The sequence below is a fragment of the Astatotilapia calliptera genome, chromosome 9 (assembly GCF_900246225.1).
Source record: "Astatotilapia calliptera chromosome 9, fAstCal1.2, whole genome shotgun sequence".
Classification (NCBI taxonomy): domain Eukaryota; kingdom Metazoa; phylum Chordata; class Actinopteri; order Cichliformes; family Cichlidae; genus Astatotilapia; species Astatotilapia calliptera.
In genome coordinates, this window is record NC_039310.1 from 1,676,692 (window position 1) to 1,698,024 (window position 21,333).

The following is a 21,333-nucleotide window of genomic DNA, read 5'->3' on the forward strand; positions in this document are numbered from 1 at the left end:
GAGACCGCATGCCCGGCTCTGCGTTTCCACAGGAGTGCACTGTTGGCCCCTGGTGGGTGAAGAGAGCGCTACACGGTAACGCTGCTGCCTCTGGGACGCACAGGAACACTGAGACCAAACGCTCCACGCTGACATGGGACAGCCTGCCAAAGCAACGAAAACATTCAAGTGCGATTCACGAGCGCTTGATGTCATCTGTGAGTCGCTTCAACACACAGTCGGCTCTTCAGTTAATCGCATACTATGGCATAATTTTAGAAGTCAAATACCTGCCCACCTTCTTCTACACTGGCTTCAAAAAGTGAAGCACAATAAAAAGATGAAAGTCAGTGAATCTCAAACAGTCTGGAAGCTTCTCACAGTCTAACACAGGTTTGAATGCGAGGCTCCAAAGCTCTGTGTAGCTCTACTTGTGCTATTTTCTCTCATATTTCACATACTTCACTTCCTGCCCTTGTGTATTTCCTGCCCGCCCTCATTTCTTCTGCCAGATCATCTTTTCCCAATTTGCCCGGTGTTCCAGGATTTGTTGGTAGCATTAGTAATGTTAAGGGTCCGATTTGTTTTCTGTGACACCGATACCCTGTACACTGAGCTCTGTTCACTTAGTAGAGGCTGTACCTACCTGTCCAGCTTCACTCAATAAAACCTGCAATGCACATGTGTGCAACACAGAAATCAGCAGATGGACAAGTGAAGTTAGTTTGACTGATTTAATATTCTCTGTGGCAAACATCTGCAATCTGTGTCCTATTAGCTCCAGCAGTGTGAAACAGACTGGGATCAACCACTAAAACATTTTTTGCATATGTGACTTAACTCTTATTTTGCGCAGCTGTAACTTTACTGCACGGCTTCGTCCTGCGGTGTGAGATACAGCTCAGCAGGTTGCATATATGAAATATATTCCTTCAACAGAAAATCTATACCATACTAAGTCACTATGGAGACCTAATAATGCAATGTGACGCTAAAAAACAAAGATCCAATAACCCTTTAAATGTCACTCTGTGGTTCCCCAGTCTAGTCTCTAATGTTGTGTCCCTACATGTACTCTGGTCTGTGCCCATATAGCTCATTACCTAATAATATATTAGAATAACTCTGTGTTCATCAGTAACAGTCACTGCAACTATGTCCAATCGTTTAATGAGCTCAGCTGAAGTTCCTCTAATTACAATGGCTTCTCAGAAATGCTGAAGACACACAGAGCCGTCAGCTGTTCAGAGAGAAACAGCACAAACAGCGATCGTGGCTGTTAGTCTGGCTTCAGTGCTGCCAGCATGACTCTTGTACCTGGACAGGGCTGTTTGTAGCACAGCTGCGTCTCCACGCGGTTCCTCTCAGCCTCGATCTCAGGGGGACACGCCGCATCTCCTCCCTGCTCGCACACACACGCCCTGTGTCGTGATACAGACCCCGCCCCGCACGTCTGGGAGCACGGTGACCAAGGAGACCAAGGGCAAAGGTCATCTGTTGATACAAGAGTAAATGAAATTCCCTTTGATTGGAGAGAATATGTGGCTTTTCTTTCCTTGCCTTAAGATACAGACCCAGGCACGGAGGGGTCTGACAGTCCTGTGTTTCTTTCTCTGGCCCGCTGCAGTGAGAACCATTGTTTCGTGGTGGGGGGTTGATGCAGGCGCGGGTTCGAACATGTGTGCCCCGACCACAAGTCGCTGAGCAGTCAGACCACACCGACCAGGGGGTCCAAGCACCGTCCACTGGAAACAGCACAAAGGATTTTCACAACTTTCTTTGCAAGGACTTCAAACATCTGCGACACTCTTTCACAGAAACACGGCGACGCACCTCTGCAGTCGATGTCTTGGCAGAAAACTCCCTCTGGAGTGCACGTGCTAGAAGAAACACAGGCAGAGCTTCCAGCACAGTATCACCGACATTTCATTTTTGTCATTAACATCCATATCCTCTGTCCTTATCTAACGCACCATTGTTTACATTCTCCTTGGAGCCAGGTGTCACCCACACTGAGCGTCTGGTTGTCAAGGAGACAGAGAGGTGGGCAGGTTCCTGGACTGCAGGGTCTGTGCTGGACCTCCTCAAAGTGGCAACGTGTTCCCTCGGTGTCTGGGGTCAGAGACCTGGCACATAACACGAACAGCAGGTAATCACAGTGGAATACACCGAAAACCAGTTTAATACCACTGCATGTATTTATATCCACAGATACACTGCAGAACCAAAGACCATGAACCAACCATCACGCTCTTTTCACGTTTCATATATTTAAGATTCACAGTCAGGGTTCAGAAAATCATCAGCCTTTAGGTGCTCTGAAAACTGCAGCGCAGGATCCAGTCCAGAATAACCTCTACCCCCATGCTGTGAGACTGAAACTCTGGCTCCGCCCCCTAACCTACTAGACTCCATTATTGTTTACATTGCTGATTTACTGTGGTAGCAGGAAGCCTGGATCACTAATCTGTTACTCCGTGACTGCTTTCATATGTGATTTAAAGTGTTAAATGTATCTTATGTTATTTGTAAATTCTAAGATTTGGAATTAGCATTGAGAACTTGCAGTACCATGGAAACGAAGCTATTTAACTATCCATCAGGAAGGTGTCTGATCAGCAGCAAATTCATTCTTTTGAAAGAAATGCTTTCAGCAAGTGACGCTCCGGCTCCCGCAGAGCCCCGATTTTATCTCCTGACACGGACAAAAGACAGACGACAGAGTTAATCGTCACACTGACTCAGACAACTCGAATCAACTTTATCCTTAATTCAGCAATTACAGAAGACAAACACTGGAGTAGAGATGGACCGATCCCATATTACGTATCGGTATTGGTCCGATACTGACGTAAATTACTGGATCGGATATCGGAGAGAAATAAAAAATGTAATCCGATCCATTAAATATCAAAAAAGCACCTCACAAAACTTGCGACACGGCGTAACTCGGCTCATAACCGTAGCATGTCGGAGCAGTGTGCTCAGTGATAGAGCGGCTGTGTGTATTTGTAGCCTCACTACCAAACCAGCATTTCATCTCTGAAGTGATCCCAGAGAGAAGTAAAGCAAGTGTGTAAGTTCATCTCTGAATGTTTGTAAAGCTTAACAAGCGATATATGGAGCGACTGCCTCTCTCTCTCTCTCTCTCTGCTGCTACTTCAATCGTGAAACTGATCAGTGATCAGCTGATCGGCTTTTCTGTCGCGAGTCCGTCTCTCTTCTTTGTTTTTGGCCCACTTTGCACCAGAAAGAGGAAACCAGCGGCTGAACAACAGCAGCACGTTTAAGCTTGATCAGCTGTTGTTAGAATTTATTTATTATTACTTTCTACTCGAGGATCTTTTTCTACAGCTGACGGCTGTAACTGTGCAGGGGCGGATCTAGCAAAGTTTAGCCAGGGGGCCGATAGGGCATGAACAGGGAAAAGGGGGCACAAAGACATACTTTTCTTTCTTATTCTCATTTAAAATGTCGAGCTTTCAATAAATAATTATCTGACACCCAAAGTTTTAATCTGATGTTAAATATATAGAAGTCCATTACTGCATATAGTAACTGTTAAGTCTAATATACTAGTAAGCTATAGTACTTTTTCCTTTGGGAAGATACCATCTGTGCAGTCTGCAGTTCTGTTGAAGAAAGATGTTGAATCTATTTTATTATTGTAGAAAAATTATTTATTTCTGTGCATTTTTTTTCACACTGCATCAAATTAAAGTTGATTACGTTGATTAAGCATCATGAGGTGGAGGGTGGGGGGGGTGGTTCCCTATTTTTTTTCCTGGGAGTTTGCAAAGTACTCTTTAAAACACCAGAATAGGGAGGATGGAGCAGGTTTAAGTTTATTAGATTGATCAGTGTTGCTGAACTATGAAATATTTTGTTGTATTTTTTTACATACAGGTTTAACAGAATAGCTTTAGTGTTGTTGTTTTTTTAAACTTGAGTATGAACTTATACAAAAAGCAGCAAGATATTAAAAAAACAGTTTTATTGATTAAAAAACACTATATCGGATTCATATCGGTATCGGCCGATATCCAAATTGATGATATCGGTATCGGACATAAAAAAGTGGCATCGTGCCATCTCTACACTGGAAACAATATGATAGATTTTCTGATCGTTATGATCTCCGTCTTGTTGTTAAAGAGCGTACCACTTAAAACCTGTTTAAAATCCAGTTTCAGATTTGTAAAAAAAACTTTCCTCCGTCTGGATCCCATTTTAATGTCCAAACACGGACGTGCTCAAACAAGAATTTAACAGTTTACAAAACAAACCATGTCTCCTTCGTCCAGGTCCCAGGAGACCTCACCTGTATCTGGTTCTCTGGCCCTGTCCACAGGAAACACTGCAGGGAGCCCAGCTGGACCAGGAGCTCCAAACACAGGTAGCCTGGCAGCTGTCATTGCTGCAGAGCAGCTGTCCGTCAGAGCAGGTGCAGTTGTTGCAGTCCACCTGATGCGTGCTGCCGGCCACCCAAATCTGCCCCAGTGAGTCCACACAGTCACACTGCCACAGCTGCACACACACCCCGTCCTGCTGCAACTGACCTAAACACACACGTACAAAAGATACGCAAACCACGATTCATGCTAATGAAAAAAAATGAATTCGTTTTAACAAAACAATTCTAGATGCAAATCTCATCACTTGGCAGCAGAATGACGCCTTGCACTGCACAGCTACTCTGAAACATCATCTAAATGAGATGTCATCTTAATGGTCCACAGGGCCATTACAGAATCACCAGTTAAACCTGTTGTTGTTGATTTCTGCCATCATATTTATTGTTGGGGAATTCTCCCAGACTCACTTTAAGATTTTTCCTCGTCTCACTCCAATAATGTCTTTGGAAAAAAACTAAATTCTAATACTTGTGTGACGTCGAGCCGGTTAGGTTATTTATCTTTAAAAGATTTAGCCAGTTTTAAACAGTGGAAACAACTCTTACACCTAAATAACCCAACCAAGGTCAATCAAACATCAACAGAATATGACTGGCTGCCTGATAATGCTGTTAAACTGAAGGCCTGTGTTATCTGTTACAGTCCGCTCTGCTTTTGTTTTACCACTGATGAGCCACTCAGTCTGTTCCAATTCAACAGTTTCTAACTGGAGTAAACACCATTTGTAACTGAATTACGTCTCTTAGAAGGTTCTACTGAGAACTGCAGAGAACTTTTACGCTGAGTCAGCTGTGTGCAGATATCTTGGGGGATCCCGTGCACATGTTGGGGATTCAGGACTCTAGGAATTTGTATATTCTCAGAACCCCGAATCCTAAAGAAGGCAGAGGAGTTATAACAAACCCATTTCTAGACGCGAAGCTATTCTCTCAGTGGAGAGCACAGAACAGTTTAGGGGTTAAATCAGTGCCAGGAGAGGAACTTTTCGGACAAAGACACGCACATATGAGGTGTGACTTGTGTACCTTGAGGGCAGCGGCAGCCAGGCTGACATTCGCTGTTGGTCTGGCACTCTATGCCCTGCTGGAGGTCTGAGCAGCGCTGTGGACACTGGCTGGCACACATCACAAACTCTTGGCCTGGTGGGCACCCTCTATCATCTGACAATACACAGACAGCAGTTCCTGAGTTTTGCCATGATGCTATCTGCACAGGCTGAACACACACTCCTGTAGATAAACAGCCATATGCTGGAACAATGACGAGCCAAACGCAGGACGTGGTAGATCAGACTCACCGCACGGTTTGGTGTTGCAAGGTTTCACTTGGTTCTTCTCTCCTGCACACTTCTTTCCACCATTTTTGGGTGGAGGACTAGAGCAGGAGCGAGTGCGTATCGAGCGTCCGCCGCCGCAACGCTTATCACAGCGCGACCACGGACTCCACCGGGACCAGCCTCCATCAACTACACAACATCGAACACAAACGCAGACCAGTAAGTGAAAAATGAAACTCTCTCTTTGGCTTTTTAAATATTCCTTCACTGAAGAGTTTGAACTGATAATTACAGCTGACCTCTGCAGGGTTTGATGTTACAGAAGCGATGCTCCACGTTTCCTCCGAGGATGTCCTCGCACCACGAGCCGTTTGTTCCGGGGCTCAGGAACGTTCGGATCCTCTGCTGCTGACCCACGCCGCAGGACCGCGAGCAAGCGCTCCACTCTGCCCACTTGGTCCACGAACAGTTCCTTCGCGCACACTCGGCCTCTACACACACCTCGCCTCAAAACAGAAACACAAAACACATAAGCTTGGTTGACGCTTGTATTCATCAAAGCAAGAACCACACACGCAGCTCCTGCAGTCATATCAACTGAGCACTAACTTGTACTTTATATTATAGTTATATAAGGCAACACAAACTGATTTATTAAATAAATAGAGGCAGGCAGACAGTGGGCGTGGTGTACCTGGACACTGGGGCAAGTTGCATGCCTTCTCTTGGTGAGAGCTTCCAGAACAGGCTGGTGTCACACACTGTCGATGGCGGGACTTCAGGGCCGGGCTGAGAGCGTCGGTGCAGGTCTTTGTGCAAGGACTCCACGGCGACCAGGGAGAGAACCCAGAGTCCTCCTCTGAGGAGATGGAAACAGAAAGATGATGAAATACAGAGAGGATATTTAAGATAAGAAAAGCCTAAACAGCATGCACAAATACAAGAAAATGGCAACCAAAGGAACAGAGTCAAATGAGTGCACAGAAAAGTGAACCTACCCGGTGTGGCTGGTTCTTCTGTTGGAACAACAGTAGCTGGAGGGGAAAAGCAGCTTTTCATGAATCTGACCTTCATCCCTGAAATACACATATTACACGTGTTCTACAGAATCTCTCCAAAGTACCTGGACAGTCAGGGGCCTGGCAGTAGGTCGTTTCCCTCCGTGGCCCCTGGCAGTCTCTCCCTCCACGGGCCGGGGCGGGCTGTGTGCAACCTCTAGAGCGGGTTTTGAGCCCCAAACCACCGCAGGATAGTGAGCAAGGGCTCCAGGGGCCCCAGGAAGACAAAGCACCGTGTACAGGACAGTGCTCCAGAGAACAGTTCCACCTGCCGTGCACACACTCGCTACGGGGAACAAAAGGGGTAGACTGGTGGTGATTTTCCATATAACAGCAGTTTTACACTGTTTTATACGTATGACACAGTTGGCATCGCTCCCACTGTGTCACAACAACAAATGTTTTCCATTTCTTACTCAGTACAGGATTGTAGCTGCGCACCAGTTCAGGTTGTAGCTGTACACTGTGGTAGATGTTCTCAAAGTGGGACCGGTGGACTGTGGACAGGCCAGTTTGACACTGGAAGTCTTTATTACAGGGCCACAGTGCTGGAATGCATCCATCCTGTGCTTTGGCGTTATCTTTGCTAATAAGAAGAAAGGCCTGCCCTGAAGAATGGGCTGTCTGGATATCAGCAGGTTTGTATAAAACCAGCATCAACTGTTCAGAATTAATGACTCAGTCAGATCTGAATGAGGCCATAAAATTTTGCTCTCAACTCAGTCCATCTCAAATGACAACGGTGTCATTCCTGTGATAACGGCTTTGCAGTGATTTCCATGGATACTTCGACGTGTCCACGGTGCAGCCCACCTCTCCCACTTTGATAGCTGCCCCCACCTGAACGGGATGTCACGACTACTTTGGAAGTAGTTATTTAAAATATGTTTTTTTTTAATTGTAATATTATTCCCAAAGTTCTCTGCTTACCAGGCGCTGCAGTCATGGACAAACGTATCTCCAGACTGGAGCTCCATATCCTCTGAGATGTTATGAAACAGCAGGGATGCGACTGGTGTCACAGAGACGCTCTGCAGAGAGGCCAGCAGCTCTTTATCCACCAGACATGGACACTCCTGAAACACACCAAGCACAAACACCCTCTAAAGAGAAGAAACTGCATCAGTTTGAAATGATCTTCTCAGTGGTGCATCACAGCCTGGTTCATGCTCTTCATTTTCTGTGCTGCACTTTTAAAACGTCACATGTCTACTACTGAAGTTACTCTGAACCCACCGACAAGCAGAGTCCACGGTGCTGGTAGGTGTGCACGGGACAGTGGCAGCCTTCCTCGCAGCCGTCAGCGTAGCATCCCTCCCTGCCGCTGACCTGAGCGCAGCTGAAAGGACAACCTTCTCCTCGTTCACACTCCCTGTACAGCCTGCCAGGAGGGCAGCCCACCTCTGCAGAGCGACATGAAGCCCACGCAGCAACAGCAGTTAAAGACACTAATTAAACAGTCCTCCAACTGGAGCAGTGTAAATATAACTTTGCAGCATGGCTACAAATACTGCACAGGAAGCAGACGCTCACCGAGGCAGACGTGGGTGTTGCAGATCTTGCTCTGACGACCGCTGCACGCTGGAAGGCTGCAGAGACGAGAGCGGTACTGCTGCCCTCCACCGCAGCTGACCGAGCACTCGGACCACTGAGACCACGGCAACCACGGGCCCACTGACTCTGGAGACACAATACAGACAGACATCACACATGTAACAATGCAGATGGTAGTGTAAAAAACCTAGATGAGCCCGTCATGACTACCTGTGCACAGGTGCGTGCTGCAGTCTCTCTGCTGCTCAGCATCACCCAGGCAGCCTCTTCCGCCACTCTGCGGAGACGGATTATCACACAGGCGCCTTCTGAACTTTACTCCACCGCCACATGAAAGAGAGCATTCAGTCCAGGCTCCCCATTGGCTCCAGCCACCGTCGACATGGCAGCCGGGGACAGACTGACACTGCAGAACGCCAGCCTCACACGAGCTGAGATTAGGTCGGCAAAAAACATTATGTGGCATTTTTTTTTGCTATTCGAACATTAAGAGTGAATTAAACCAAAATAAGAATCAGCTGCTTACCAGTTTTTGCAGTCACTGATAATTTTCTCTCCTGGATTTGCAAACAGCCAATCAGATCCACCGGGCCATAGCCACGATGCATTGCTTGAATCTGCACAAAAATAGACCGATCAGAGCAAATGATCACACTGAGTGGAGTAAAATGTTCACAGTCTAACACGCTGATATTTACAAGTTAGCAAAATTAGGATCAAACCATTAGCAGAGCTGTCGTGGTATTTGCAGCGACACTCCTGTCTCACCACACACACTCCGTCCTGCAGCACCGTGTCACCAGGACAACCACAGGTCGCGTTACACTCGGGGGAGTCCAAGCACTCTGTGTCACCATGGAGATCTGAACAGGAGCGAGGACAGGGCTTCCCACAAGGCCATTCTTCCTGGCCTCCACCACAGTCTGAGAACAAGGTTTGAATAGAATTACCATCCACATCGTTTTTTAAAAGTGGAACAGTGTTTATGCAGTTCTACGGTCAAAGTGAATGAAACCCACAGCTATGCTAACCTGAGCAGATGGTGAGATTTTCACTGCAAGGGCGGCTCTGCCTCCCCTCTCCCAGACACGGCAGACCGCCGAATCTAGCAGGAGGACTGTTACACTCTCTGGTCCGAGTCGACGATCCTGTGCATCCATCGCACTCTGACCACATGGACCAGGGACTCCACGAGCCATGAACTAAAGACACAGTACGGCAATGAGAAGAAGAAGAGGTACAACTACTCTGATGTAACTGAGAATCTGTAGCTGGAACCAGAAAACCAAAAAGAAAACCGACACAAATTAAAATATTAATATTTGAAAATATTTGAAACGGTCGAGGCTATAAGTAAGAGACAAATGCACAGTGATTAACAACAGTAGCAAAACAAAACTGTAATATCTCAGTGAGAGAGAAAAGTGCAATAACAGTAGGTCATTTTTCAGCATGACACAGAAATCTGTATAAATGCTATAAAATCAAAAATCCTAGCTGACTTCCATCTTGAGTCATTGCATTCACAAGATTTTCAGAAAACGTGACCTCTGACCTCTGACCTTCAGCCCAAAGGCAAGTAGTTTCAGCCACACGCATCCAGAACATTTACAAACTGTGCGAATGTGTCTTTCCATGAGACATTATCATCTCACCTGGACAGAAAGTAACGACAGGGCAGGGCTGCCTGTGGATCTGAACTCCAACCCCACTGTGCAGTTCCTGCTCACCAGAGCACGGCTCTCCTCCGGCCTCTGGCTCAGGACAGCTGCAGCTTCTGTATCGGGTCACCGACTCTGCTCCACAGGTCCTGGAGCAGGGGGTCCACTCTGACCACTCACACCAGCCACCTGACACTAAATTGGATGTAACAACTATCTGTGCTATTTTATACCCACTACAAGACATAGCCATTGTCTACATCGTCCTACATATTAACACTATTAAGATGATCTGACTGAAACTGAAAGCTGGCTTTACTTACCTGGACAAGGGTTTCGAGTACAGTTGAATTTCCCACCTTCGCAGGTGCTAAAGAACAAAGGAACAGAAGGATCTTCAGGTTTCCTTTCTAACTGGTTATCTTTGTGTATCCTAATGTGTTTTACATGTGTTACGTGTGCTTCTTGTGTTTGTATAATTCTGACCAGTTGTTGCATCCATCAATGGCTTCAATGGTGTCTCCAGGTTCCAGTCGTCGCCCGGTGTTAAGGTCCAGGCAGGGACAATCTTCCTTCTCTAAACAGACGGTCCCATTAGCAGACATGACTTTTCCCTCTGTACAGTAGCATCCTGGCTCACAGTGCCACTCACAGTGCTGAGAGAGAGGGGGGGGGGGGGGGGGGGGGGGGGGGGGGGGGAATTAGGACTTTTATTAATCCCCAGTAATGAGTGTGAGAATAAGCACATCCACGTCTGACATAAGTCAGAAAAGGGTGGATGTCCACTCTGTGGAACCAGATCAAAGTGGGAGGCTGACAGGTGGATTGGTACCAGTCTGTTAAGGACTTAGTTATCAGTACAATACTGTGGGTAGTGGCTGAAAGGATAAGACTGTAGATACAAGTGGCAGAATGTTTTTTTTTCAAAGGCTTAAACAGGAGGAGAACTTTCATGAGGCAGTTCCCACCATGACCCAGGGCATGGTTGATAAATTATTTCACCTCAGCATCACCCTGGAAAACCTGGGGGAGGTGCTGAGGAGAGGGAGGACTGAGCTTGTTTTGATGACACCCTCCAGAACCTGGTTGTGGATAAGAAGCATGAAATACATCGAGTGACAGACAGGAGTCACACTAGTGATACTCACAGTAAGGTCATCACAGGAGCGAGGGCAGGATGGCCCACAGCTGCTGAACACTGTTCCTGGGACCTGGGAACATGGTGCCACTGAAAACACAAGCATACAGGACTTTGGGTTACTTACATAACCCTGGTTCTCAGAGTAGCATGATTGAGATGGCTAATATAGGAAGCATCTCCCTGCGTATTCCTTAGAGGGATGTGTCTCATGCACGACCACGCTGGGCTGATCCAATCACACTTGAGTTTGCATTACTTCGCAGTTATTATTTAAGATAAGCACCTCGTCGCCCTTTGACCCAACAAGGTGGGCTGTGAGACATCTCACTCTGAGAACACACGACTTAAAGTTCTCCTAGAGAAACACTTTTGTGTTTATGATGAAGCCTTAGTATGGTAAGATGCTTCAAGGACAACAGATCCTTGTGTTGTAGTTTCTTGGTCTGACCAAATTAGAATTAGCCAGCGGTCTAAATACGTAGCTAAACAAATGCCTTGCTATGACCACTTTGGTGCAACGTACAAAAGCTCTGAGGGCTCAGAGGCGGGCCGCCAAAGGACGTGACACACGCTCTGAAAATCAAACCTCCTCCTGAATTTGTATCTTCTGAGATATTTACTCCACCAAAAGAGCTAACATAGGGCAAAGTCAAAAGTGGGAGGAGGTTATCATGTGCAACACACTTAGGAATGTAGCATGTGGGCTGATGAATGGGGACCATGCAGCTTTTTCACCTGTGGGAACGAAGGAGATTGCCAGGGTAGCATCTTCTTTCTGACCTGCTGACCGACAGGCTACAAGAACTGTCCCAGTGGAGCTGCTGTGGAGTTCGGTCATTCCATGGCCAGCCCACCCTCCCCTCCTGGCCTGGTGGGCTTACGGGGGCTGGCCGGGGCTTGATTTGTTTGGGAATTTTGAACTAAATACATATTCTATCTATGCTGGGAACAGGTGCTGGTGCACACCAGGAACCGTTCATTGTTAGGCTCGGCAGCCTCAGCGTAGAGGATGAAGATTTCTCTGGGGTCTGACCTCATTGTCATCCTCATCCAGTGCCCACATAAACCAACGCCTTCAATCGTGAGCTGGGCATGTTCTAGCCTTAGGCAACACAAGTAAACCTGGTGTGTGTTTCTACTCAGTATATCTCAGGAGGACTGTCTGTGTTAGCTTGTATGCTAACTACAGCAAAGAAGATGTCGGCTGATGTGCATAATCGTAAAAAGAAACCATCTCAGCGTACAGCTAAGTGGTAGAACACCACGGTGCATGGCGAAGACTCAAGGTCAGGATGAAGCCAAGTAACAATGACAGACAAGTTAGCGTTAGCACTCATATCTATGGACAGCTATAATAGCTAGCCTATATTGCAGGTCAAGATATGCTTGAAGCACAAAGAGGCGTTTGAACAATGCCTGCGTCGCAGCCACTTAATGGTACGTGGCTCTGCCCGACATGGTCGTTGCGATCAGCAGACAGGCCAATCCCATAGTGAGCCACTGAGGAATGACAACCCTCAGTAATACAGAATCTACCGCGCTGTACTCAGTGTAGTTAGCAGACAGCACATGCTAGTAATACAAACGCACCTGGACAGTGCTCGGTGTTACAGGATGTGACTTTACTTCCCAGCCCCTCACAGTAATTCCCCTCCCCCTCTGGACTGGGACTGTCACAATTTCTCCTTCTGCTTCGGACCCCCCCACCACAAGACTTGGTACACTCCGTCCAATGACTCCACTGACCCCAGCCACCATCACCTGGAAAAAGCCAACGCATCACATTAAAAAACATGAAGAGAGCAAATAAAGGTTAGTAAGCTGAGCAGATCAACATAAATACAAGAACCCCTTCAAAACTTTAAAGTGCCAGTGTGGACACTTTACTGTGAGTTTACTGCATCCTACTGTACGACAGGGAGGCGTCACTTTCCTAGTAACTGATTCAAAGCCAGACAAATGAAACTTCACGTTTGCTCAGACTATTAGTCAATGCACAGGGACAGAAAAGTAACCCACGGTCACACGGGGCGATGATGCAGACTTGGTCCTCATGGTGAGGGCCCGTACAAGGCAGGCCACTGCCAGAGGGCCGGGGGCTGGAGCAGAACCGGTACCGAGACTGAAGGCCTGCTCCACAAGACACCGAACAATGACCCCAGGGAGTCCATGCTGACCACTGGCCATCAACTGTTTGGTTTGTGCGGTAAAATCAGGCAAAATCAGTGTAAATCACATTATAAAAGACGAAAGACATCATCGCACTGTAAATACATACCATTGCAGCTAAAACGGGAACAGGTCACCAGCCTTCCTCCTTCACAGGTACTGAAATATTTGACACACATTTGTGTTTAATCCACTTTATATCTCCACAGTTTGTCACGGCTCATATATCTGCTGAAGCAAGCCAGCTTTACTTACCAGTTACTGCAGTCTAAGGGCACGGTGTCTCCCGGGTTGTACTGCTCTCCGCCTACATCACAGCGACAGTCAGACTCGCTCACACACACACCGTCCTGGGAACGTAGGAGCCCGTGAGCAAAGAGGTCGTACCCAAACCATCTGTTTATGTGTGTGTGTATTCCTGTCACCCATTCACCTGCTGGACAGTCCCTCGTGGACACCGGCATCCCGGAGTACAGTTCCTGCTGAGATCCAATGTGAGGTCCATGCACGATACTGCTCCCATCATACACTGCATCCACTCCTGGCCCGGAGGACACTTCTTCCCTTCATCTAGCACAGCAACAGAGTCAGAGAAAAGACCAGTAAAAACCCCTACAGCATAACCAAAAACACCAGTTTGAAGGGATGAAAAGTGGGCGAAACGGTGAGCGTATGAATTAGAATGTAACTGTCATAATATCTGAGTTTTAACACAACAGCCATGGAAATTCAACCCATGAGCGATGTGACTCAGGGCTCTGTTACCAAACTGTATCAGCACCAACAGATAAAAGGAAACGCCATACAGTGCCACGACACAGTATTTAGCCCTTTCTGATGTCTCAGATGTTGCATATTTGTGACAAATAATTCAGAACGATTTTAAAGTTAGGCAAAGATCTCCTGAGTAAATACGAAACGGACGCCTTGGCAGCTGGGTTTGGATGGCTCTGAAATAATCATTTAAATACTGCATTTTCTATTTCCTCTGGTATGTCCAATACTGAATGAAATTTAAACATTTAAGTGTCACAAATATGCAAAAAATTAAGAAATGAAGAAGAGGTTAAATGCTTTTGCACTGTGTGCCATGCTGCCATACTAGACATAAGTTACAATAAAGTTTAAACAAGTCATCAGATTGTAGCAACTCAAATCACACGAGTCACAAACTCGAGAAACACCTGCAAGTGACTCGTGCTAACTCTGTGGGTTTGTTGTGGGAAGTGGACCTCGCTCGGTTCTTGTGAGAAGTAGCTGCAGAAAGGTGAACGATGTCAGCAGTAGTGACTTCTGCTTGTGAATAAACAAAGACCAAACAAAGTGTGCAAATAGGCTGAGACTGTAGGATTGTAGCTACTCAGAGTGAGTCTAACCATGACTGTGTGATGTAATGGAAAGAGCGTCCTGAGCAGCTGCATCACTGTCTGTATGGTAAATGCACTGTATCGGATCTCAAGGGAGAGTGAGAACAGCTGAGAAGATCACCGGAGCCTCTCTTCCTCCATCACAGACACTTGTTGCAGCCGCTGCATCCACACAGACACCAGCGTTGTGTTATTATTATGATGTAGGCTGTTCCTGTGTTACCACAAGGCTGCAGGTTGCAGGTGCTGAACTGCTGCGTGGTGCCGTGAATCCGTATGGGTCCGCGGGTTCGAGTCCTGTATCCTCCTCCACACGTCACTGAACACTCTGACCATGGACTCCACGGCTCCTTTAAACCTTCAGACGAATCACAGCTTAAAGTTTTTCATCTTAAAAGGTTTCATTTCAGTTTTTTTTTCAAATTTTAGAACATATACATTATTGGTCAAAAGTTTCAGAACACCACAATTTTTCCAGCTTTTTATTGAAAATGATGCAGTTTGATGTCTGATTGCACTGTGAAATGAAAGCATGGATCCTGCATGTTGATCCATCAGTCAATGATACCTTCTTCCAGTCTTCAGTAGTCCAGTGGCAGTGTTTCATGGCCCAGGCAAGCCTCTTTGTCTTATTCTGACGTCTGGCTTTCTTGCTGCAACTCGTCCTGTCAAACCTGCAGCTCAAAGTCTTCTCTTTCTTACTACGACCACTATTAAGCTGCTTGAAACTTGTCCTCTGGCTCACTCGTGTCTTTGTCTGCAGATCTCTTCCTGTCAGCTTCTGAGCCTTTGATGCTGAAGGAAACTGGACTCACTGACATCTTGACTTTCTTTGCAGTCTCTCTGTAGCACAGACCTGCATTTATAAGTGTTATGTTGGTCTGTCTCTCTTCCATTGTTAATCACCGTTTTCTTGCCATTTCTGTAGCAACACTCTACTTTCTGCAGTACAATACTGTTCAGCTGATGCTGCTCAGCTTTCAAGGCCTGCTCAGCCTCCACTGCTGCAGAGCAGCTTTAAACTGTTAACCATGCTGTGTTCCCTGAAAAAGGCCTCTTTGTATAATTTTAACTTGTATGTTATTTTCCAGTTTTGGGTAACCTTACCTTTTTCTTTTACCTCTGGCAGTTCAACACTTACCTTTGTAGCATTTCAAGCTGTTCATTGGACTTGGATGACTTGAATTGTAATGAATAACTGAAAAATCGGGCTGTTCTAAACCTTTTGACCACTAGTGTATATTTTCTTCTAATTCAGTCGTTCTCACCGAAGCAGGGCTCAATGCTGCAGGTATCAATCCCAACCCTGTCTCCTTTGCAGGGACGACCACCGAACGCAGGAGGAGGATCGGTTCCTGAACGATACCTCCTCCTCACACCAACGTCACACGTCCGGCTGCAGGCACTCCACTGTGTCCAGCTGCTCCAGCCACAGTCCACTGAGAAACACAGACGCACACACGAGAGACGACAAAGGAAAATAAAGTGGCAGACACAAACCATTAAGCAAGAAAACACAGAGACAGAGGGAGACAGCAACAGCACGTTTCTTTTTCACTCACCGGGGCAGGGAGCTGTCCCACACTGCATTTCTCCATCGGTGCATGTGCTGTTTGACACACAGTGTAAGGACAAGTGATTTCACACATAGATTACTGTATTTATGGAAGGTTAGAGCTACAGTTTGATCTTCCTCTTTAATGCGATGCACGAGTAAAGAGAGGTACCAGTTATTACAGGCATCAACAGGCAGGGTGGCGCCAGCTGGGTACATCTCCCCCTGGTGGTAACACGGGCACTGTGCCAGGGGCACGCAGCTGCTGTTGAGCAGGTAGAAGCCTGGGGCGCAGTAGCAGCCGTCGTAACAGGTGGTGGCACACTGTACCTCTGTGGAGGTCATGTCCAAGCACACCCGTGGACACGCGCCCCCTTGAGCCTCGCACTCTCGTACCGTCATATACGTCATGCCCTCTGGACACACGCCTGCGAGGACAGGAGTGCAACAAGACTTGTACGTGATATTCAGCGGACGGGGTGGCGAAACGTAACAGGGACAAACACGGTACCTGAGCAGGGCTGAGAGTTGCAGTCGCGTGTCTGAATGTGAGGCCCAGAACAGCTTTTACCTCCATGCTGTGGTGTGGGGGAATTACACAACCGCTCTCTTGTCTGGACACCAGAGTCACACCTGGACGAACACTGAGACCAGGCCGACCAGGCTGACCAGCCACCGGGCACTAGAAGAACACATCAGCTTTACGGCCTTTCATTTTTCTCTTTTTCCAGGAATGATGCCATCTATCCTGTCTTTGTGTGTCTACATGTGTCATACCCGGGCAGTGCTCAGTGTTGCACGGCTCCTGCTCCTCACTGTCTCCATCGCAGGCGGGCTGCGTGTGGTTAAACGGCGTGCAGCTGCGGAATCGTCGCCTCACCCCCACATCATCTACGTGGTTGAAACACGTTTTACTGCACTCTGACCAGCCGGTCCACTTACTCCATGTCCCACCTGGTAGCGCTGCACAACAAGAGGAGGGAAAGTAATGTAATGGACTCATTCAGTGCTTTCCACTGCACCTGAGTAGAGGTCACTTTCTATCACAGCCACACTATGATGGATGCATCACAGAGCAGCCTGGGGTTACTAAGTTGCCCAAGGACATTTGCATGCAGACTGGAGCAGCCAGGGATTAAAAGCATCAACTTTCCAATTAGTAGATGACCTGCACTCCCTCCTGAGCTGCAGGATTACATCACCTTTAGCATTGTGTTGCTCAAACTTTGTACATGTAGCACAGAACAGATTTACACACGTGTGGACAGAACAGCGATGCTTGATTTGAACTCGTCTAACTTACACAAGAACAACTTAAACTTCTGTGCAAAAGAAATTTGAGCTCTTAGCTGTATTCTCTCATAAAAACCCAAAACACAACAATAATCACCGTAACATGCTGTGTGTCGGACGTGTCAATAGATCAATATTTATTTCTATTGCACATTTAAAAAGGACAGTGTTCAGCAAAGTGCTTCACACAAGGCAGCAAAGCGGATTACAACAAATAGCAACAAAAACAGTTGTAAACCAGTTACAGTTACAGTGACAGCACAACTGCAGACTGGGAGGAAGTCCAAACTAATTCAAAAGCTGGATGGAACAGGTGAGTTTTTAAGCGTGATTTAAATGATTGAATGGATTCTGACATGCGCACATCGATTGGAAGATGATTCCAGAGTTTAGGTGCAGCAATTGCAAATGCTCGGTGCCTCCAGTCTTTCGTCGGGGCCTTGGTTGCAGTAAGATCAGTTGGTTAGAGGATCTGAGCGCTCTGTTGGGGCTATGCACGTCGAGAAGGTCTGTTAGGTAACTGGGCGCCAAGGTATTTAAAATGTTCAAAGTATACAGAAGGATTTTAAACACGATACGGTATTTAACAGGGAGCCAGTGTAGATTGCCTAGAACTGGGGTGATGTGCTCATGCCTTCTGGTGCCAGTTAAGAGGCGTGCTGTGGCATTTTGAACTAACTGAAAAACGCTGGAGGAGAGAGAATTGGAGGCCCATGTACAGAGAATTGCAATAGTCTAGTCTAGAAGTAGTAAAGGCTGTGAGTGTAATATACCAGGGAAGCATGTGCTGGAGCAGCTCTGAGCCTCAGACGAGTCTCCTGGACAGGGCTGACCTCTGACTGCTCCTGCTGGAAGAGACCTGAGGACACAGAGCATAATCACTCCTCACAATCTATTTAAAGTATGCGAGGAAACAAACATCCAAACAGTAAGTGATACAGAAATGATAAATTATACATATAAGCATTTACAACCAACAAACTGAACACTGGTAATATGTTTCACATCAGAAATATACGGTATGATCCCAGAAGCAGGCGGTTAGTGTTACACAGTGTCGAAACATGAAAGGAAGGCTTTTTAATCAGAGGACAGCATCAAGTCAGTTAAACTTGTGGGCCATTGATGTGTCAGGTAAGTAGCAGAGGGGTTGTTGTTTCAGCTGCTTTGCTGTGATAATGAAACCAACAACTCCTCCAAACAGGAGTGGTTTCCCTCCTGATCTTTGTTGACTGATTTTTCAGTGGCTTTGTGCTCAGAGAGGATCAGTGTCACCACTGGTGGCGTGAGGGAAACCTTCATGAAGTTAGCCTGGAGGTTGACGTCCTTTAGTGGGCCCTGTGCTCACTGCCCAACACTTCGTAACCCGACATAGATCATCAGAATTGGCGCCCTGTGCTTTTCAGCTTCACCTTCTTCATTGTTTGCTGACTGTAACATCGTTCAGCGTGATCAGTTTGGTGGTGGGTCAGTGAACGATATCCACAGAGGGACACACAGACGTCTACATGCTAGCAAACGGCCATTAAGTACCAGGATGCTTGGACCCACTGTTAGTGGATCCTGGGTTCCTCCTGGTGCTCAGCGATGCCCGTCCTCATGAGGCAAGAGTTTGCAGGCAGGTCCTGGGACAGACTGAGCTGCTTTAAAGCATATATTAAACTAAACAAGCTTACCTGTAACGTTGTTGTAGCCCCAGACCACAGGTTACATCACAAGGTGACCATGACGACCAGGCTGACCAGTGACAGGTTGCAACACAGCTGGATCTGTCACATGTCACTTGCCCATCTCTGCACTTACTGTAAGAATAAGCAATTTGATCGAGAATACATAAAGTATTTTTAAACATGAGCTAAAAAGGTTGATTATTAATCAGTTTGTTTGTTGTTGCATTTATAGGTGGCTGAAAATTAGCTGCGGCTAACTGTGTATTGCTGTACACTGTCCCTGTTAAAAATAAATAAAACAATCAGATGTGAGCAATTCCTCACAAACCAGTGCAAACGATGCTGCCAGTGCTGCTCATTATGATTCTCACTATTTTATTACAAACACAAACAAATCCATAATTCAACAGAAACCTGAATTTGGACTGATGTGTTTATTTAGTATCATCTTTTGTTCCAGGCACAAAGAGCTGAGCGTGGCTCTTACCACGTGGTACACTGGTCCCTGGGGACCACCTGTCCCGGATGCAGTGTTTGGCCATCCCAGTGACAGACGCACTGGCTCGAATTCACACATCGTCCCTGTTGAAGGTACAGCCCGTAGGGACAACGACAGCCTGGAGAAAGACATCATTCATGCCTTAATCACTGTGTCAGCTACATTTGGATAAATCTTGCACAATAACACATAATTAATGTTCAGAACCTCTGTGCTCAAAGGCTAGAAGACCACTGAAATTTCTTTGCGCACTGTGCAAAGCCAACGCTGGCCTCGAGTCAAATCTACTGTGCATCCTACCCGAAATGCACTCAGCAGTGCAGTTTCTGTCCAGGCTGAGATGTGAGCAAGTAGGAGGACAGGGATCGACTCTCCCGGCCTGACAGTCTTCCTCTGTTACCACCACCATGCCACGGACACAACCTGTCATTTAAATAACAGTGCAGACATTTCAAATGCTTTTATTGTTTCAAGCAGGTGATCAGAAGATCCGGTCATTTCAGGCTGGTTGCATCTCAATGACCTGTCTGTGTGTCCGTGTCTTTGGTGCAGGGCTGGCTGTTGCAGCTCTGGCTCTGCCTGGTCATCCCCTCGCAGTCCCGTCCACCGTTCTTAGGGGGCGGCGCCGAGCAGCTCCGGTTCCTCTGGCTGACTCCTCCTCCACAGCGGGCGTCACATTCCGACCACTCTGTCCACTCTGACCAGTGACCATTAACTACAACAGGAGAAAGGCTGCCGTTGCATTAACTATTACTGGATAATAGGCAAACACGCATCTCATTATGGAGGTCGAAGGCAGACCTGGACACGCTTGAGGAAAGCAGGCTCGACTGTCAAATGGATCCCCGCTACAAGCTCCTCCGGGCAGAGCTTCCCTTAACATGTCCCTCTGCCGGAACAAGGAGCCAAGACCACATGACACACTGCAGGCGCTCCACGCTGTCCACGGGGACATGACGCAGTCCACTGGAAGAAAGGAGACCAGAGGGAACCTTAAAAATATTCACTGTTGGGTCACATCACCACTGTAAGGTGCACGTGTGGCCTACCACAGTCTTTTTCATCAGATCCATCTACGCAGTCCTTCTGCAGATCACACCTGCGGTCCAGGTGAACACACTCCCCACTGTCACAGGAGAACTGCTTGGGAGAGCACGGGCTGGGCACCGTGGGCCGCTGCGGAGTCACCGCCGGCCTGGCTGTGGTGCCTGACACAGTCGATAAAAATGAAAAACATTTAGTGAATGTGGATGTATAACTCCTCCAACTCTACGTCCACGGTGTTTGTAAAGTTACTCATGCGCACCACAGTGCTGCTCGTCTGACCCGTCCAAACAGTGCCGTATCCCATCGCACACTTGTGCTGAGTCGACACAACCAAACGATCCGCACGCAAACTGGCCCTGCACGCAAATCACTCTGGGTGAGCCGGTATCACGCGGGCTGGTGGTGATCACTGGGGCTGGCAGTCAGTAGAGCACAGAGGTTACAGTCTCTTGTAAAGAGACGCGGTTTTAGCATAAATGCTAACAGCATAGCTTCCAACCTTTTGTGGATCGAAGACCGGGCGTACCGGAGTCGAACCGCGTGCTGAGATGCAGCCCAGGATGACCTGCAGTGACCTCTGAGGTTAAATGTAGTTCAAGTTCAAATTTATTTATATAGATATAAAAACAACAAGTTTTGACCAAGTACT

At 47.1% G+C, this 21,333-nt stretch overlaps 1 protein-coding gene across 1 annotated transcript in view; it reads right to left on the reverse strand.

Moving 5' to 3' along the window:
- LOC113029847 (SCO-spondin-like) overlaps window positions 1-21,333 on the reverse strand; it is a 29,034-nt gene that overhangs the window by 449 nt on the left and 7,252 nt on the right. The window contains exons 18-60 of the mRNA XM_026180877.1: window positions 21,184-21,261; window positions 20,944-21,099; window positions 20,687-20,845; window positions 20,439-20,603; window positions 20,161-20,352; window positions 19,938-20,060; window positions 19,626-19,755; window positions 19,145-19,270; window positions 18,242-18,327; window positions 16,953-17,138; window positions 16,687-16,857; window positions 16,348-16,603; window positions 16,183-16,229; window positions 15,889-16,059; window positions 14,844-14,978; window positions 13,687-13,823; window positions 13,509-13,603; window positions 13,363-13,412; window positions 13,104-13,274; window positions 12,675-12,845; window positions 11,092-11,171; window positions 10,430-10,599; window positions 10,267-10,313; window positions 9,938-10,132; window positions 9,314-9,484; window positions 9,005-9,205; window positions 8,809-8,899; window positions 8,493-8,713; window positions 8,262-8,408; window positions 7,965-8,131; window positions 7,659-7,804; window positions 6,794-7,014; window positions 6,669-6,704; window positions 6,365-6,529; window positions 5,970-6,176; window positions 5,692-5,859; window positions 5,420-5,554; window positions 4,301-4,538; window positions 1,953-2,105; window positions 1,813-1,859; window positions 1,554-1,724; window positions 1,297-1,473; window positions 6-143 (exon numbers count right to left, since the gene is read on the reverse strand). Of these exons, the coding sequence (XP_026036662.1) occupies window positions 6-143; window positions 1,297-1,473; window positions 1,554-1,724; window positions 1,813-1,859; window positions 1,953-2,105; window positions 4,301-4,538; window positions 5,420-5,554; window positions 5,692-5,859; window positions 5,970-6,176; window positions 6,365-6,529; window positions 6,669-6,704; window positions 6,794-7,014; window positions 7,659-7,804; window positions 7,965-8,131; window positions 8,262-8,408; window positions 8,493-8,713; window positions 8,809-8,899; window positions 9,005-9,205; window positions 9,314-9,484; window positions 9,938-10,132; window positions 10,267-10,313; window positions 10,430-10,599; window positions 11,092-11,171; window positions 12,675-12,845; window positions 13,104-13,274; window positions 13,363-13,412; window positions 13,509-13,603; window positions 13,687-13,823; window positions 14,844-14,978; window positions 15,889-16,059; window positions 16,183-16,229; window positions 16,348-16,603; window positions 16,687-16,857; window positions 16,953-17,138; window positions 18,242-18,327; window positions 19,145-19,270; window positions 19,626-19,755; window positions 19,938-20,060; window positions 20,161-20,352; window positions 20,439-20,603; window positions 20,687-20,845; window positions 20,944-21,099; window positions 21,184-21,261 (6,297 nt within the window). The remainder of the gene's footprint in view (window positions 1-5; window positions 144-1,296; window positions 1,474-1,553; window positions 1,725-1,812; window positions 1,860-1,952; window positions 2,106-4,300; window positions 4,539-5,419; window positions 5,555-5,691; window positions 5,860-5,969; window positions 6,177-6,364; window positions 6,530-6,668; window positions 6,705-6,793; window positions 7,015-7,658; window positions 7,805-7,964; window positions 8,132-8,261; window positions 8,409-8,492; window positions 8,714-8,808; window positions 8,900-9,004; window positions 9,206-9,313; window positions 9,485-9,937; window positions 10,133-10,266; window positions 10,314-10,429; window positions 10,600-11,091; window positions 11,172-12,674; window positions 12,846-13,103; window positions 13,275-13,362; window positions 13,413-13,508; window positions 13,604-13,686; window positions 13,824-14,843; window positions 14,979-15,888; window positions 16,060-16,182; window positions 16,230-16,347; window positions 16,604-16,686; window positions 16,858-16,952; window positions 17,139-18,241; window positions 18,328-19,144; window positions 19,271-19,625; window positions 19,756-19,937; window positions 20,061-20,160; window positions 20,353-20,438; window positions 20,604-20,686; window positions 20,846-20,943; window positions 21,100-21,183; window positions 21,262-21,333) is intronic.